The sequence below is a fragment of the Gorilla gorilla genome, chromosome 8, assembly GCF_029281585.2.
Source record: "Gorilla gorilla gorilla isolate KB3781 chromosome 8, NHGRI_mGorGor1-v2.1_pri, whole genome shotgun sequence".
Lineage (NCBI taxonomy): Eukaryota > Metazoa > Chordata > Mammalia > Primates > Hominidae > Gorilla > Gorilla gorilla.
The window spans coordinates 138,284,268-138,300,636 of record NC_073232.2 but is presented as its reverse complement, the minus strand read 5'-3'; the positions used below and the strand labels follow the sequence as shown (position 1 = coordinate 138,300,636).

Genomic DNA, 16,369 nt, shown 5'->3' with positions numbered 1-16,369 from the left:
ACAGAAAATACAAAAATACAAATACAAAATGCTAACAAGAATAAAGGAGTCTTTTTTTTGTTTGTTTTTTAAGACGGAGTCTCACTCTGTCACCCGGGCTGGAGTGCAATGGTGCTATCTCAGCTCACTGCAACCTCCGCCTCCTGGCTTGAAGCCATTCTCCTGCCTCAGCCTCCTGAGTAGCTGGGATTACAGACACGTGCCACCACGCCTGGCTAATTTTTGTATTTATAGTAGAGATGAGGTTTCACTGTGTTGGCCAGGCTGGTCTCAAACTCCTGACCTCATGATCCGCCCACCTTGGCCTCCCAAAATGCTGGAATTACAGGTGTGAGCCACGGCACCCAGCCGAAGGAGTCTTTATTCTCACCACTCTCCACCTATGATCACACAAGCTGGCAAAAATTAGTACATACAGAACTTCAAACATAATTGATATATATCAAACAGGATACTCCAAACATACAGAATATATCGTCTTTCCAAGTGCCTTGGAGGAATAAAAATTCCCAAAAAAATAATTCCATACCCTAGAAATGAATTGATTCATTAGTTTTCAAAGATGAATTGCAGATTAGAAAACAGCAAGTGAAAACATTTCTAATAGCACATGTGATGGTAGGGATTCTCAAGCTCTTAGAATTAGAAGAACTCACTTGTGATGCTTGTTCAAACCCATTAAAATCCATTGCTCATGCCCTTTTCCTGAAGATTCCAATTCAGAGAGCAGAGATGGGGCTACGAAATGTGTACTTAGCAAGTTCTCCCAGTTGAATTTTTCATTAGAAAAGTTTAGAAAACTTCTATGATAATGTAACTAAAGCACTGCTGGGGGAAAATTCATAGCCCTAAATCTATAAATTAATTTGTAAAGGATGAAAAAGGGAATTTAATATCTACTATAAAGTTATAAAAGGAACAATAAAATAAACCCAGGGGAAAAAATAGAAGAAATGAATTTGTAGACCTAAGGATAAGTTCATTAGAATAAAGTAGAGCTAATAAAACTATGAGTTGCTCTTTGGGAAAATTCTAACAGTGTATATGCCACTTTCTAATCTCATTAAGTAAAAAGAAGAAAAAGAGCAAACATACATAGCATATGAGCATGAAGAATCCTGCAGTCCACCATAACCCAGGGAGATGATCTCAAGAATATAAGGATGGCTCAATATCGATCAGGAGGGTGGGCAGTTTTGCCAAGCTTGATGTCAACCAGAAGGGATGCACACTCCTTCCATAGAGCAGGCTAGTGAATACAGTCTACAACAGACCAAAAAATGAAACTAAGGTGAACATCAACATTGACCACCAACCAAAGGAGGGACCTCTGGAGAGTTGTAAATGTGCTCCAATTTTAAAAGAGGTTTTAAAAACCTAATCTGGCAAATCTAAAGGAATTTGCATTTGTACAAAAGGTAAAACACTCATGAAATATCTAAGGAATGGACTATATATGGTCCACAAATCCAATTCCTAAAACGAATATTCTGTGGGCTCTTTGGAATAAAGCTGATTGCTAACGTCAATAAAATTGTGTGATTTTTCTCTATGCCCCTCAGCAAAAGCTTTAGAGCTTTAATTACCTTTTATTAGGCTTTCCCTACAGGAAAAAAAAAATCCACTCCTCTACAGACCTTTGTAGCTGGTTTTCCCATGGGGTCAAGTTAACCAGTGTCTCTCTGCAGACATAAGACTCATGTGGTCTGTGTGCTCACTTTTTTGCTGATTTTGAAGTGTGTTTGCTGAGTTGAAGCTCTACCACATTTGTGTCTTTAAGCTCCCAACCAGCAGACATGGTTGCAGTTAATTCCTACTTGTCTAGGAACTGCATGATCAGCATCAGAAAACCTTCTGCTCTGAAGACAAAATTTAATATACTACCCTTTGGCTACGTCGTCCACCCATCAGCAGGCTGAGTCTTCCATTGTCAGGGCATGAGTATATGCAAACACATTAGACCTGTCTGTGGCCAAAAAGGCTGACCCTCAATCAGACACCTCTAATAGAACAGAATCGGAGTCCTGAAGTATGTATTCTGAGCTTTGATGTGAGGCCAACAGCTGAAGAGAAAACTCCTGGGCTTTTCGGAGGAGCGCCACTCCAGGAGGCAGCTGCGGCCTGACAACCAGCCTGGAAGCCCTAAGTTGGGAGGGGAGGATTTAATTGAAAACACATGAGGGAAAGAATTCCAACAAGGCCTAGCATGGTAGAAGGACAGCTTGCGGGGCAGGAGCCGGGAGTGGGAGACCCCATGTGTGTTTGTGTAGCTCCGGTGCATAAATAGTTTGTTTCATGTCTAACTCCAAAAGGCACAAGTGCAAGAAAACATCCCCATTCTACAGACACCCAACGATGGTACCACATACGCACATGCTTAGGTAAAAAGATGTATTTCAAAGTGGGATCAGTGAATCTTCAACTAAATAAATAAATGTACAGCCCCCCAAGATGCAGAATTTCCCATCCCTAGTTTAACAGTCACGGTTCACTTTGTTTTACGTGGGTTTCGCAGATGAGTGGTGCTCTCATCAGCAGACACAAGACTTCTTTGGCCTCTGCTTTTTTTTCCTTTCTTCTAATAAGGAGACTACTCTCTAGATAAACAAAACAAACAGGCGAATGTAATCCAGGGTTTTGGTGGTTTTTCTGAGTCTAGAAGGACTAAAAATTAGCCTTGATAGGCAGAAAGAGCATCCCAACCTGTCTGTCAAAAACTCTGGCCATTTCTAGGACACCTTTGCCGAACTGAAACAGGAAACAACAAAAATTTTACATGCTTATAAATGTTTTCTCCCCCTCCGAGAAAAATCTTTACGTAAAGATGGACTCATTTACCTCATTTTTTACACTTGCATCTGCCCCTTGGTCAAGAAGTAACTGAACTAACTCTTCATGATTATTTAACACAGCCACCTAGAAAACAAAACCCAGGGTGGTGTGCATGAGCTTCTCCCTCCAGGGCACACACAGCAGGGGGCATAAGCCTGGCACATGCAGGGTCCCAGCAGCCCCCCTGCAACCCCAAAAGACCACTGTGGCTTTGCATGGCCTGCAGGCACAGCGCTTCCTCTGCAGCTGTAGTGGTAGCAACTCCACGGAAAATGGAAAATGGACTCTCCCTCTCTCCACACTAAAACCAGGACAGAAAGCAGCTTGTTCTTTGTTTCACCAGTTCTGTTTTGATCCCACAGTGGTCCTGGGGACAGGGGTTCTTTAGTCCTTAAATAGTTGTAAAAAGACAATGAAAGTATTCTAGTGACAGCCTCATGCCCTTATGAACAAGCCGACAGGGAACACACACACACAGTCAAACCCAAGGGCTGGTGCAGGGCTGAACTCACAAGAATTGTCTAATTATAGAAAAAGCTCTGACCTTAATTCCACGTAGAAAACTGCCTATTTTCAGGAGGAGGACCTACCATAAGGGGTGTCTTTCCATTTCTGTCCTTCACATTCACATTGGCCCCAGCATCAATTAGAAGAGAGGCCACCCTCTGATTTCCCGACACCGCAGAGACTCTCATGAGTGGGGTCCATCCTGAACCAGTGTCCACGACGTCTACCTGTTGGGACAGAGAAACAGCTGTGTTGAGCCCAATTTCTTTTTCTTAAAATGATTCAAACTTATAAAAGGAATATTTGCTTGCCCCAACACCCGGACTTAGATAGCCGTCTTTCTATATTTGGTTCATTGCACTGTGCTAATTTAAGTCACATTTTGGTGCTGAGAGGCCCCAGGGTCTCCCCATCGGCTTCTTCATCTACATCCTTTAAAGTGGAAAAAAAGATGGGCTAGAAAAATTAACTGAACTACTTTCCACTTGGCCCCTGGTGAGTTCTTATTTTCTCTTGCCTAACTTTCCTCACCTAGCATTCATTTTTCTTACTTTTATGTATTGTTGTAAGCAGCTTTACATCCTTTCTGGAACAAGACAGTAATAATATATATACACCCTTATACTTACTAATACTTATCAATTTTAGGCAGGAGACCTACAGGTAAAATACAGAACAACCAGATTCATTACACAAACTCTGTCTGAAAAGTCTGACTAAAGGCTTCTCCAAAACAGTGTGCCCAGTAATCAGATGGCTGTTTCCTGATCATCTTCTCTACACTGAAATCTCTCCATTTGGTGTTTTAAAATAAATATCTTAGATTAAGAAAATGTAAATGTTGTCGCTTCCAATTCCAATGAAGACCTCGCCAATCCATGAAGAGTGGTGCTGAAGTAAAGACAGATACGTGTTTGTGCTCAGACACGCACACACATGCATACCATGTGCACATAAGCACACATGAGCACGTGCACACACACACAATCTGTTACAGAAGAATTACTCAAAGATGATCCATAGCTTTAGTAAAACATCAGAATGGAAAAACAAACAAGGAATTTCCAGGAGATCTTGGGGGCACTTCAGGGTATTTCTGCATATAAGATTATCCACTGTAACATGATTTGGATTTGCAGCTCTTCTTCATGCAAAGAACTAACCTGTGGGCAACACACTCCATTATATTTAAAGAATAATAAAATAAGCACCTCATATTACATGATGCTTTACACAGCTTTCAACCCTCTTTACACACACTTTCTCTTTTGGTCCTATAAACGTTAATCAGAGGTAGGTATTTTTATTCTTGGTTTACAAACAATCAAAATAAATCTCAGAGAAGTGCCTTTCCTGAGATCACATGGATCATTAAATGCACAAATGAATAAGTCAGTCGCCAAGTGAATAAGTCACTCTTAGTATATGATCATTACATTTGGGAAGAAGGTGGTGATTGGCTCTCAAGTCCTTCCCATGGGCTTCAGAAGCATCAGATGAGCCATCTGCCAGAACATGGAAAGACTCATGTTGACATCATCCATCCGCCACCAGGCCAATCATGTGGAAATCTATAGTAAACACATCCATGCTTATTGTTCTGTCCTCTGCAAAGTAGTTCCAGTGCTTCAAAGAAAGATGGAATTTATCCCAAATAAGTATATTCATATCTGAAGCCCAGAGAGCCTACATTTCCAAAACTCCAGTATTTAAATGTTGATAGCAGAGATATGCCCTATTGTGAATGATCTATTTATTTGAGATGGAGTCTCACTCTGTCACCCAGGCTGGAGTGCAGTGGCACGATCTTGGCTCACTGCAACCTCCACCTCCTGGTTCAAGCAATTCTCCTGCTTCAGCCTCCCTAATAGCTGGGATTACAGGCGCCCACCACCACGCCCGGCTAATTTTTGTATTTTTAGTAGAGACAGGGTTTCACCATGTTGGCCAGGTTGGTCTCGAACTCCTGACCTCAAGTGATCCACCCGCCTTGGCCTCCCAAAGTGCTGGGATTACAGGCATAAGCCACTGTGCCCGGCCTGGATGCTTGACTTCTTTCAGCAAAGTACAACCTTCTTTTTCAACCACAGACTTTCACTAGGTGCAAAACCTGCCCAGAATTCATCATAAACCAATCAAGGAGTGTGTGGCTGTCACTACCACACATGGCACGTGGGCCCGGCTCTACTATGGAAGCCCATTGACTCAGCCTTCTGCCTCTGTGCCTGTCTCTAAAACATAAGGAAAATAAGAAATGTAATAAATTTTTAATGACTTGAGATTTTTCCTATAAGGGGGCACTTTTCTTAATTCTCCAAAAGCAGCAGCAGGAACCAGATAGATCCCGTAACTGCAGTCTCACTTTCCCTCAATTACCCTTCAGAAACAAACTAGAAGAAATCTACTGACATCTTCCAGGAGACATGACTTTTCTCAACTTGAGTTGATTTTCCAGGTCATTGACTTAATTTCTCAGCACTCTACACACCATCTGGCAATCACAGATAGCACAGAACTTTGTCCATCATTCTTTAGTTCCATGCTTTGAAATTTTTAGCTAAGTTCTTCAAAGTCCTGAAATAAAGTTTTCAAAGTTACCAGCAATTTCCATAATTGATCTAATTCTAATTACCCATCTTCAAATATCTATAGACGTCCAACAACACTGCTTCTATTGGCTAAATCAAATTTGCAGTTTCTGATAACGTGAAATCAAAAGTAGACCACTTGCCTGTTTCCAGGTAAAGATGCAAAGAACTGAAATGTTCTATTCTTGATATGGTCAGTTTGCTCTTTGGAAATTTTTTGTAATGACTAATCTTTAAAACAAACCAAGAATAAAAATTACCTAATTTTAGAAGTAACAAGAAGCACAATGGCTATAAGAGTTCTCTTAATATCTTTGTGTCTCCACCATTTGAGATAATATCTGGTACATGCTTAGTAAAGCTTTGGTGACAGACTGAATGGAGAGAGAAGCAAATGAACAAAAGAACAAAGTAGAAACATCAGGCTGGGCACGGTGGCTCACACTTGTAATCCCAGCACTTTGGGAGGCTGAGGCAGGTGGATCACTTGAGGTCAGGAGTTCAAGACCAGCCTGGCCAACATGGTGAAATCCCGTCTCTACTAAAAATACAAAAATTAGTTGGGCATGGTGGCATGTGCCTGTAGTCCCAGCTACCAGGGAGGCTCAGGCAGGAGAATTGCTTGAACCTGGGAGGCGGAGGCCTCAATGAACCGAGATCGCGCCACTGCACTCCAGCGTGGGCGACAGAGCAAGACTCCATCTCAAAAAAAAAAAAAAAAAAGAAAGTAGAAGCATCAGGTCCAGCTCTGGATTCAGACCTGTTTCTTTTCCCTACACAAGATAAACCCCCGTGACAATCGGAAAGCTCACTCTCATGTCCATTCTAAGGTTTCAGGGGCTTTCTTGCTAAGTCAGAAAATTTTCTCCAGCATTTCTAAGGTTGACTAATCAAAGGCCCTGCTTCTGCCAGACCCCATGGAGCAGCATTTCAGATTCTTAACGATATGTGCATGGTTAACAAGGCAGGTCCCGTACCTCACAGCCATCCTTTATCATCCACTCAATCACACTGCAGTGGCCTCCATCTGCAGCCCAGTGCAGAGCTGTACAGCCTCCCAGGTCTCTAGCCTGCCAAGAAGCGCCATGTCTTCGGAGATATTTCACAACATCTAGGTGTCCCGCATAGCACGCCAGCATTAGACTGCAACATATGGAAGCAGCAGCATTTGACAATAAGCACAGTCACCAAACTCAGCTTCACCTTTTACCCCACCTGGCTTAAACCAAGAAATCCTAACTTGAGTGGAAAAGCCATGGGAACTGTTCATATAAAACGTACACCTATCCATCAACTGATGTACAAAATGTGGTATATCCATACAATGGAATATTAGAAATGAAGTGCTACAAACATGAATGAACCCTGAAACACTGTGCTGAAAGATGCCAGACATGAAAGGCCACATATTGTCTGATTCCATTTATACGAAATGTCCAGAACAGGCACATCTACAAGACAGAACTAGCAGGTGAGTGGTTGCCTGCGGCTGAAGGGAAGGAGTAATGGGGTGTGATTGCTAAAGAGGGCAGGGCTTCTTTCAGGGGGGCAGGGGATGAATATTCTGGAAGTAGATAGTAGTGGTGGTTCCACAACTTTGTGAATACATTTTTAAATGTTGAATTGTATGTTTTAAAAGGTGAATTTTATGGTATCTGAATTATATCTCAATAAAAAATGAATAGTGACTGTAACTGAGGGTAAAATATTAGATTTTAAAACATCCGAAGTCCATGATATACAAAAAAGAGAAAAAGGAAAAAAAATACTCATTTGACACTATTAGAGATAACTATCAAACCAATTTCTTACTCTAAAAATTGGTATTTAAAAATTAAATATTTTCTTTTTTTCTTTTTTTTTTTAAAGGATAAAATGTAGTCCATCCCCAGTTGGTGGGGGGAAGCTGTTTTTCACAGAAGACTGCCAACTAATAAATATAAAAGGAACCATAGAGTTAGAAAAACCCTTATTTGCAATTCCCAATTAAATAATTGATTCAGGCAATAAAATTATTGGCACTAAAATTATTGGGTAAAAGTTAATGGGGAGGCCAGGCACAGAGGTTCACCCCTGTAATCCTAGTACTTTTGGAGGCCGAGGTGGGTGGATTGCCTAAGCTCAGGAGTTCAAGACCAGCCTGAGCAACACAGCGAAACTTCATCTCTACTAAAAATACAAAAATTAGCTGGGAGTGGTGGCAAGCGCCTATAATCCCAGCTACTCAGGAGGCTGAGGCAGGAGAATCGCTTGAACCCGGGAGGCGGAGGTTGCAGTGAGCCGAGATCATGCCACTGCACTCCAATCTGGAAGAGAGAGCAAGACTCTGTCTCAAAAAATTAAAAAAATAAATAAAAAATAAAAGTTAATGGGGAATGGAATATTCACACGGCAATGAATTATCCCAGAAATTATTTTCTAAGTGCAATGGGAACACTGTATCTTTACAAAGAAGAAAATTTGCTGTCATCATTCTAAAAAAAATAATGAAACCTAGAATCACTACCTGTGAGACAACCTGCATCACAGGCCTCCCAATGGATGTATCATGAAGTCACAACACTAGCTCTGAAGCATTCTTGCTAAAGTGTTAACCTGAGTCTAATTAAGCCTTTAATTTTTTTTTAATTCTTAAAAAATTTCACCTTATTGCCCACGCTGGTTTCAAACTCATGGCCTCAAGTGATCTTCCTGCCTCGGCCTCCCAAAGTGCTGGGATTACAGGCAGGAGCCACAGCACCCAACCTAATAGAGCCCTTAAGCCTGTCTTTAACTTTATTGTTAATAAAGGGATAGATGAACAAGTGAAATGCCTGCCCCACAACCGGGAGACAAGCAAATCCAGAACATAGGACATTCTATAAGATAACTGGTCTGCTCTCCTCAAAGAGTCACTGCTATGAGAAAAAAAAAAAAAAATTTTAAAGAGAGGACTGGTCTAGAACAAGAGACTATAAAGAGAGAGAATGGCCAGATGAAATGTGGGAACGTCTCACCCCACAACACCCCCAAAACCCCACACCACCTCCCAAATAGAGCTGTGGAAGACCTTTGGGGAACAGGTTGGGAGACCTGCAGGGTGGTTGTGTATCAATGATATTAAGGAATTAGTTGAAGTGTCTTAGAAGTGATATGATACGATTACTATGCAGGTTAATGACTGTGTTTTTAGGAAACATTTTCTGACGTATTGAGGGGTGAAGGGTTATGCTATCTACTAATTTCAAAATAGTTTAGCAAGAATGAAAAAAAAAAAAAAGGAGAGGCAAATATGGCCAAATGTCAACTGCCAAGCCTAGGTGGGGGGTATACAGGTGTTTGTTGTATTATGGTTTCATTTTTTCTAAATATGTAAATATTTCAAAATAGAGAGTTGGAAAATAAAACAGAAGATCTTCTCAATAGGGAAACATGCAAAGCCTCTGAGTGATAGCTGGAACATCCAGCCCCCAAGGCAAGCCACAGCCGAGCTGAGATGGCGCCAGAACTCTGCAGCTGCATGTCCTCACACAGTCCCTCATTTCTTGGAGACCCCCAGAAGACAGTCAGCATGGTGCAGCACCTGCCTGCTGGGTTTAGGGTGTTCATACTGCTTTCCCAAGCACTCAAAGGTCTTTTGAATGACCTTTGCTAAGGGAAGAAAACTTCATTTTTTAAATTATATTCAAATAGAACTCTAATTATCTGCATGACTTTTTGTTTTTTTTTTGTTTGTTTTTTTTGAGACAGAGTCTCACTCTATCGCCCAGGCTGGATTGCACTGGCACAATCTTGGCTCACTGCAACCTCCGCCTCCTGGGTTCTAGTGATTCTCCTGATTCAGCCCCTCAAGTAGCTGGGATTACAGGCATGCAACACCATGCTCGGCTAATTTTTTGTATTTTTAGTAGAGACAGGGTTTCACCAGCCTGGCCAGGCTGGTCTCAAACTCCTGACCTCGTGATCCGCCCGCCTCAGCCTCCCAAAGTGCTGGGATTACAGGCGTGAGCCACCACGCCCAGCCTATCTGCATGATTTTTAAATAATGCTTCTTTTCTGATTATAAAGTAAGGAATGGTACCTAGAAAAAAAATCCCGTATCAGAGTCACCCATAGCCTCACCTCACAGAGAACAAACTCTTAAGATTCTGTTGAATTTGCTCTAGGTGGTGAGGAGGACTGTTTAATAACCAGCCCCAGAGGCTCTGGATTGCCCAGCAATGAGCTCATTGAAACCAGGCGCTCTTCCTTCCCAGGGATAGGCACAGCCCTGAATTTACCACCTCCCACTGGCAGAAAGCCACCAAGGTCCTCCAAGGGCCAAGCAGCTGGAGTCAGCCACCAGCCCAACTGCCATCTGAACTCAAACTGCCTGGCACCCGCGGGGTCTGTTATCTGCTGGTCTATAAGAATTCCCCTCTCTGGTTCACAAGGTGGGAGAAGGGGAGAGTGGCCAGGACATAGCACACTCCTGAGCACAGCCCTGCAGGGCATCCCACTGTGCCCTAGTACAAGCCCACCAGAAATGGAGGACCCGCTCCGCTTGCCTGCTGCTGAGTCCCCTGCTCAGAGTCACATTCCTAGCTCTACACAAAATCCCATCTTTTCTCTCTTGTTCTGTATGATTTTCTCTTCTCCCTGCCTTTTAAAAGTATTATTTCAGTTTCTTATTATTTCATATACTTCCCTGTTTACTTAAGCACTGAAAACAGCATTCGCATACTAAATATTCCATCATATGAATATATCATAACACATACTAAATATTCCATCATATGAATATATCATAACTTCAATCAGTCCATTATTGTCAGACATTTCAGTTGTTTCACATTTTCCGCAATCTTAAATAAGGCAACAACAAACACCCTTACTAATCGTATTTGCATTTCTGATTGTTTCCTAAAATGGGATCACTGTGTCCATGGATGTGGCTTAATATGGATGCACATTTCCAAATTGCTTTCCAGAAAGATGATACCAATTCACATTTCTATCAACTATATTTGAAAGTACAGGTTATTTCACTGCATCTTTACCAACATGATTATTTTTTAATCACCAATTTGATAGCTAGAAAAATTGTTATTACTAGTAATGCTAAACATCTTTATATGAATTGCTTATATTGATTCTGCTATAAATTGTCTTCTTGTGTAAACTGCTTTTTTCTACTGTGTGTGGAGGCTTTTTTGGAGTATATGTATGGGCGTGTGTGTGTTCTGTACATTAAAGATGCTGGTAATTTATCTATAATACATTTGTAAATATTTCCCTGGAATGTCCTTAACATTGTAATTAAGTTTTTAAAAATATATAATACACTCAATCTTTTTCTTAATGACTCCTTTCAATGCATTTATTCCTTTCACATTACAAGATAAAATAATTATGCCTCTGTGTTTTCTGGTCATTTTTTATGGTTTTGTTTTTTACATTTAATTCTTAATTCATCTGGAATTTATTTTGGTACATGCTATAAGACCAGGATCTAACTTGACTTTTTCCTTCAAACATCCTATTTTTCCAATACCTTCCTCAGTGGTTTATGTTACTTCCATCATCATATACCAGGTTCTTACGTAGATAGGGATCTATTTGAGGATTTCTATTCCATTCTACTTTTTTTCTGATTATTTGTTCCAGTATCATACTACTTTAATTACTATAACGTTATGAGGCATTTTAATAACTGTCAAGGCAAGTCCTTCCACATTCTTCCTTGACAAAGTTTTAGTAGATATTATCTATTTGTTCTTCTAGATAAATTACAATCATTTCGACAGGTTCCCAAGAATAATTCCAGTTGAGGATCCATTGAACCTCAATGCAGTATTTGAGAAGAACTAAAAATTGTGTAATAGTCAATCTTGCCATTCTGGCAAATGACATGTCTTTATTTCTTAAATTTTTATATCTCTCAGTAAGGTTTTTAGGGTTTTTTAAAATTCAGATTTCCTACCTTTCTTGTTTTCATTCTATTTCCCCATTATATTTATTAACCAGTAATTGCAGGGATTTAAGAAAGTCTTTTCTTTGCCTTGTAGCTGTCCACTTTACTGAGCCTCCTTATTAAGTGTAAGTTTTTCAAGTTGATTCTGTTGGGTTCTACAGGAAATAAATCATACCTCTTATCTCAGTTCACATCTTCTTAGGTAGATCAGCCTTCAAAATACTGTCTAATCATGAAATAACAAAATATATCTGTATTTACCATATGCCAGGAACTGTTTTAATGCATTTTTCATATTAACTCATTAAATGCCTACAAGCTATAAGTACTTCTGTTATTCGAATTTTATAGACATGAAACTGAGATACGGAGAGGTTAGGTAGCCTGCCCAAGGTCACGCCACATCCTCAGAGGGATGCAGATTTCACATCAAGCTCTCCACCACTCTCCTGGGCTTCACTACTAATTTTGGAAAGGAATTTGCCAATACTAAGAATGACACTGGCTGATTGAGATCATTTAAAAAATAAAAGAAACCTTTGTATGCTGCAATCAAAGGAATCCTTCATTCAACAGATACTTCCTGCCTCCCATGTGCCATACACTGTTCAAAGGCTGAAAGTATCCTTCACTTTAAAAAATAAGATACTTCTATCAAGACCATCCTGGCTAACACGGTGAAACTCCATCTCTACTAAAAATACAAGAAGTTAGCCGGGTGTGGTGGTGGGCGCCTGTAGTTCCAGCTACTTGGGAGGCTGAGGCAGGAGAATGGCGTGAACCCGGGAGGCAGAGCTTGCAGTGGGCTGAGATCGCGCCACTGCACTCCAACCTGGAGGAGAGTGAGATTCCGTCTCAAAAAAAAAAGATACTTTTTAACATACATGCCAAGTTACACCCAATTTTTGTTTTGCATCTACACAAATAAAGGTTTTCACCTTTAATCGACTGATGGTAAGTGTTATGTTAAAAAATTTCCTGATACCTTACCCTCTGGTATGGCCCTCATAGGAGGGATGTAAGAGATTTATAAATACCTACACACAAACAAACATACAAATAGCTTTTTTTTTTTCCTCTATCAAATTTAGCAATAAGGTTGTCCTCTGGAGCTTTCCAGCTTCCTCTCTGCTCTGGAAAAGCCCAAGGTTATTATCAGTGCCTAGAAAATCTGAACAGGTTCACTGGTCGAATAGTCAAGCCACAGAGCCTACATTGGAGGTAATTTTTAAATGAATTTTCTAGTTGCTTGCATGGATATTGGTTATTTCGAATTTTCTGCTTCTTGGGTTGACTTGGCGATTTAAATTTTCTCAGAAAAAAGTATCCATTTCAATGAAATTATCTATTATAGACACAAACTTTTCATGTTTACATTTTCTCTATAACCATTGTCGTCTTCTCTGTCAAACTTCTAATTTTTTTCTTCTTAGATTTACAAAAGATTGGTGTATCTTATTAGATAGCTTGTTGTTTAAGACGCAATTCTTACATTTCTCAATAACCTTTCTATTTTTTAATCAATGTCTACTTTTAATTCTTTCATTTTTCCTACTCTCCTCATACTTTTTTTCTTTTCCCTTTTCAGATTGCTATTTTTCTTTTCAAACTTGGAGTTGATAGCTTAGTCTCAACTTAACCTATGAGTTATTTGGAAAAATACTTTTTAAATTTATAAGTGATATTTAAGATATTGTTATTTAAAATCTATTGCTGTATTGTGTTCAGAGAATGTAAATGTAGAAGATAGGCCTTCCGATTTGAGAAGTTAGTTGGGGTTTTCTTCACGGCCTCCCCCAGAAGGTGTTTGGCAGCTGTCCGTCGATGCCGTCTACAGTGCCCAAGCCCTGGTTCTGTGTGTGTTGTGACCACAGCCCCTGAAGCCAGGGCCTGGCATTTTGCTCAGTGTTTCACCCATGTGCCAAAGCACAGCGCCTGGCAAGTAGTAATCCATCAATAAACATGGGTTAGTTGGAATTTATTGATGAATGACTAGATGAGCAAGTGTTTTTAGGTCTTTCAGGAACACTCTCATCTGTCCTTTATGTGTGTCATGTTCTTCCCCTGAGCTTTTCCTATAGTGTTCTCAGCCCTCCAAGGGGACCATGTGCCTCTCACCTCAGGAAAGTGCTCTGGGTGACTCTCTCGTGGTAATTTCTGGCTGCTTCTTTAGAAACAACGAAGATTTCTTAGCAATGAATGAGGCTGAAATGCAGCAGGGGCCTGAGAGAGGCACGGGGTGCCAGGGGCAGACGCTTGCACCCACGCCCAGCGTGGATGGCGAGAACTGCTCTGTAGCTGCCATTTCCCGTGCACTGCGTGTCCACTGGGCACAGGGACCATGCCAGAGAAGTCACCATACGTTACAACAGATGCCCCCCTAAGCACCCTGGTGAGCAAAAGCACAAGACCATGTGAGCAAGCCAGCTTTTGTGATCACCATCTTTCCTCGGTGACCCACTCACCTCTCAGGACTGTCAAACTCAAGACAATGTTCTGGTGAAATCACAACCCCTCTGGGCACAAGCCTAGCAACACAATTCTGAGAACATCAGCACAATTTCAGTCATATCCCACCTCCTACCTGTCCTTGCCACTTCCATTCTTCAGATTCACGTCTGTGCCATTAGAAACTAGGATTTTCACAAGCCTAAAGGAAACAAACTTAAGTGTAGCTAGATAAGTCACCTTGATCACTCAGAACCCACAATAGTCCAGTAAAAATGAGTAACACAGCATCCAAGATGTATCTTTGCAACAGTTTCTTCTGCACCTTCAGAAGCCAGCTGGTTTTAAAACCAGGCACCATTATACCAGAAAACCACCTCTTTATTCCAGAAACGTGGGCTTTTACCTTTGACGCGAGTTATTCATTAAAATCAAATGAAAGCCCATGAAACAAATCGGGCTACCAAAATAATTCGCTGTCCTTTGAATGGCCATTTTTAATATATTCTTAAATGGTAGCATGTAATGAAGATGCATTTCTGTTTTTTTAAATGGCATTTAATTAAAATATAAATGAAAATGAGGCATTCGTATTAATACTTATCTCTGTGTGGAACAGATAATGAGAGTGTATCTGTGAAAATTATATCTTAGCAACCTAGCAGAAAGTTTTCCAGAATATCCCTCTCTCTACATCTTAAAAAAAAAAATTGAATTCCAATAACCAGTTTTCCAAGAACATAAAAAATATATTGCAGGTAATTAAATGGCTATCTCTCTTCCTCAACACATGATTTACCTTCTCTCCTGCATGTTGTGTAACTTTATGATTACAATAGCTGGATTTCTAAGCCATCATATGGTACGGTTTGGGAGACAGAAAAGAAACGGTTCCTCCATGGCCCTTTTTCCTCCCATCCTTATCCTGACCAGAGCCTTTGAATAAAATAAAAAGTTAAATCCCCAAGAGAGATTTAAAAAAAAAAAAAAAAGAAGTGCCATACCTGGTGTATCCTTTCTGGGCAGCAACCATCAGAGCAGTAAAGCCAAACTTATTGGGAACATCAACCTTAACATGGCTTGGGAAAAGCAGAGAAAAGAGATAAGCATGCTCAGTACAGCTACTGCAGAGTCAAAGCCGGTGGTTCTCACGGGGCTTAGGTGGGTAAAATGACTCATTTTACTGAAAATTCCAATTTCTTTGCGGCCATTAAATCTTTTCTTGTCTTAGACTGCTAAGAATCTTCTAAACTATATACCTAATATTCTATGAGATTCAAATGTATCATAAAAGAGAAAATTGATGTAATTTCACTTAAAATATACATGCTTCGGCTCAAAGCCATGAGGCCATCGGATAAAGCACTCTCCAGTGAACACAGCTCTTTAAGATAGCTGAGGACAGTGTCTTCACTGCTGACTCTCAGCTCTACCGAACATGAGTCTGTATTGGTGGAGACTCAAGCTTTATCCTTGCCTCCCATCTCACCTACTGGGTAGACAGCAGTCCTTTCGGAGGTCTGCATGCACATACTCCAGCGTAGCAGCTTTGGCTTTTTGTGGGAACCTTCTCTTAAGAGCTCCAAATTACAGAGCCAAATTCACAAATGACTTGTCTTCTAGGGCACTCAAAACTATTGATTCAAAAAGAACCTAGGTAACATCTACTTTTCATGTAGAAGGTAACTTCAAACATCTCATCTGCAGCAGCTATATTCACCATTTCCCCTCTAGTGTTACATCAACCTTCTAAATTAGAAAGCAGTTGATTTGGCGAGTCCCTTGTTTCATCAGAAATTAGATGTGGGCATTTGGGGGTGAAATTTGCCTAAATGCTGTGGCTTATAAGCAAGAGACAGAAATTATTTCTGGGAAGAAAATATGACACCCAGCCTTGTAATTCCTTTTACAATTTCTATTACACAATCACAAAATATAACATTTACATGGGGCTTCACAAGCATCTTTATTAACTGTGGTTTATTAACTCACACCAGTCACCTGAGATCCATTTTGGAGGCAGTTTCAAAGGCATGGGAATTTTTAGGAAAACAAAATGAAA

General features: G+C 40.5%; 1 protein-coding gene across 15 annotated transcripts in view; it reads right to left on the bottom strand.

Annotated features, from left to right (window-relative positions):
* FANK1 (fibronectin type III and ankyrin repeat domains 1) overlaps window positions 1-16,369 on the bottom strand; it is a 173,541-nt gene that overhangs the window by 40,732 nt on the left and 116,440 nt on the right. For 9 of the 15 annotated variants that reach the window (XM_055353008.2, XM_063710575.1, XM_055353010.2 and 6 more), the window contains 4 exons: window positions 15,312-15,386; window positions 14,444-14,509; window positions 6,905-7,070; window positions 3,423-3,566 (listed from right to left, as the gene is read on the bottom strand). In XM_055353008.2, coding sequence (XP_055208983.1) covers window positions 3,423-3,566; window positions 6,905-7,070; window positions 14,444-14,509; window positions 15,312-15,386 — 451 coding nt within the window. Of the gene's footprint in view, window positions 1-2,377; window positions 2,598-2,703; window positions 2,749-2,838; window positions 2,917-3,422; window positions 3,567-6,904; window positions 7,071-14,443; window positions 14,510-15,311; window positions 15,387-16,369 lie in introns of those variants that run through there. The other 6 variants (XM_019034890.4, XM_055353015.2, XM_031015050.3 and 3 more) reach the window with 4 other exon arrangements.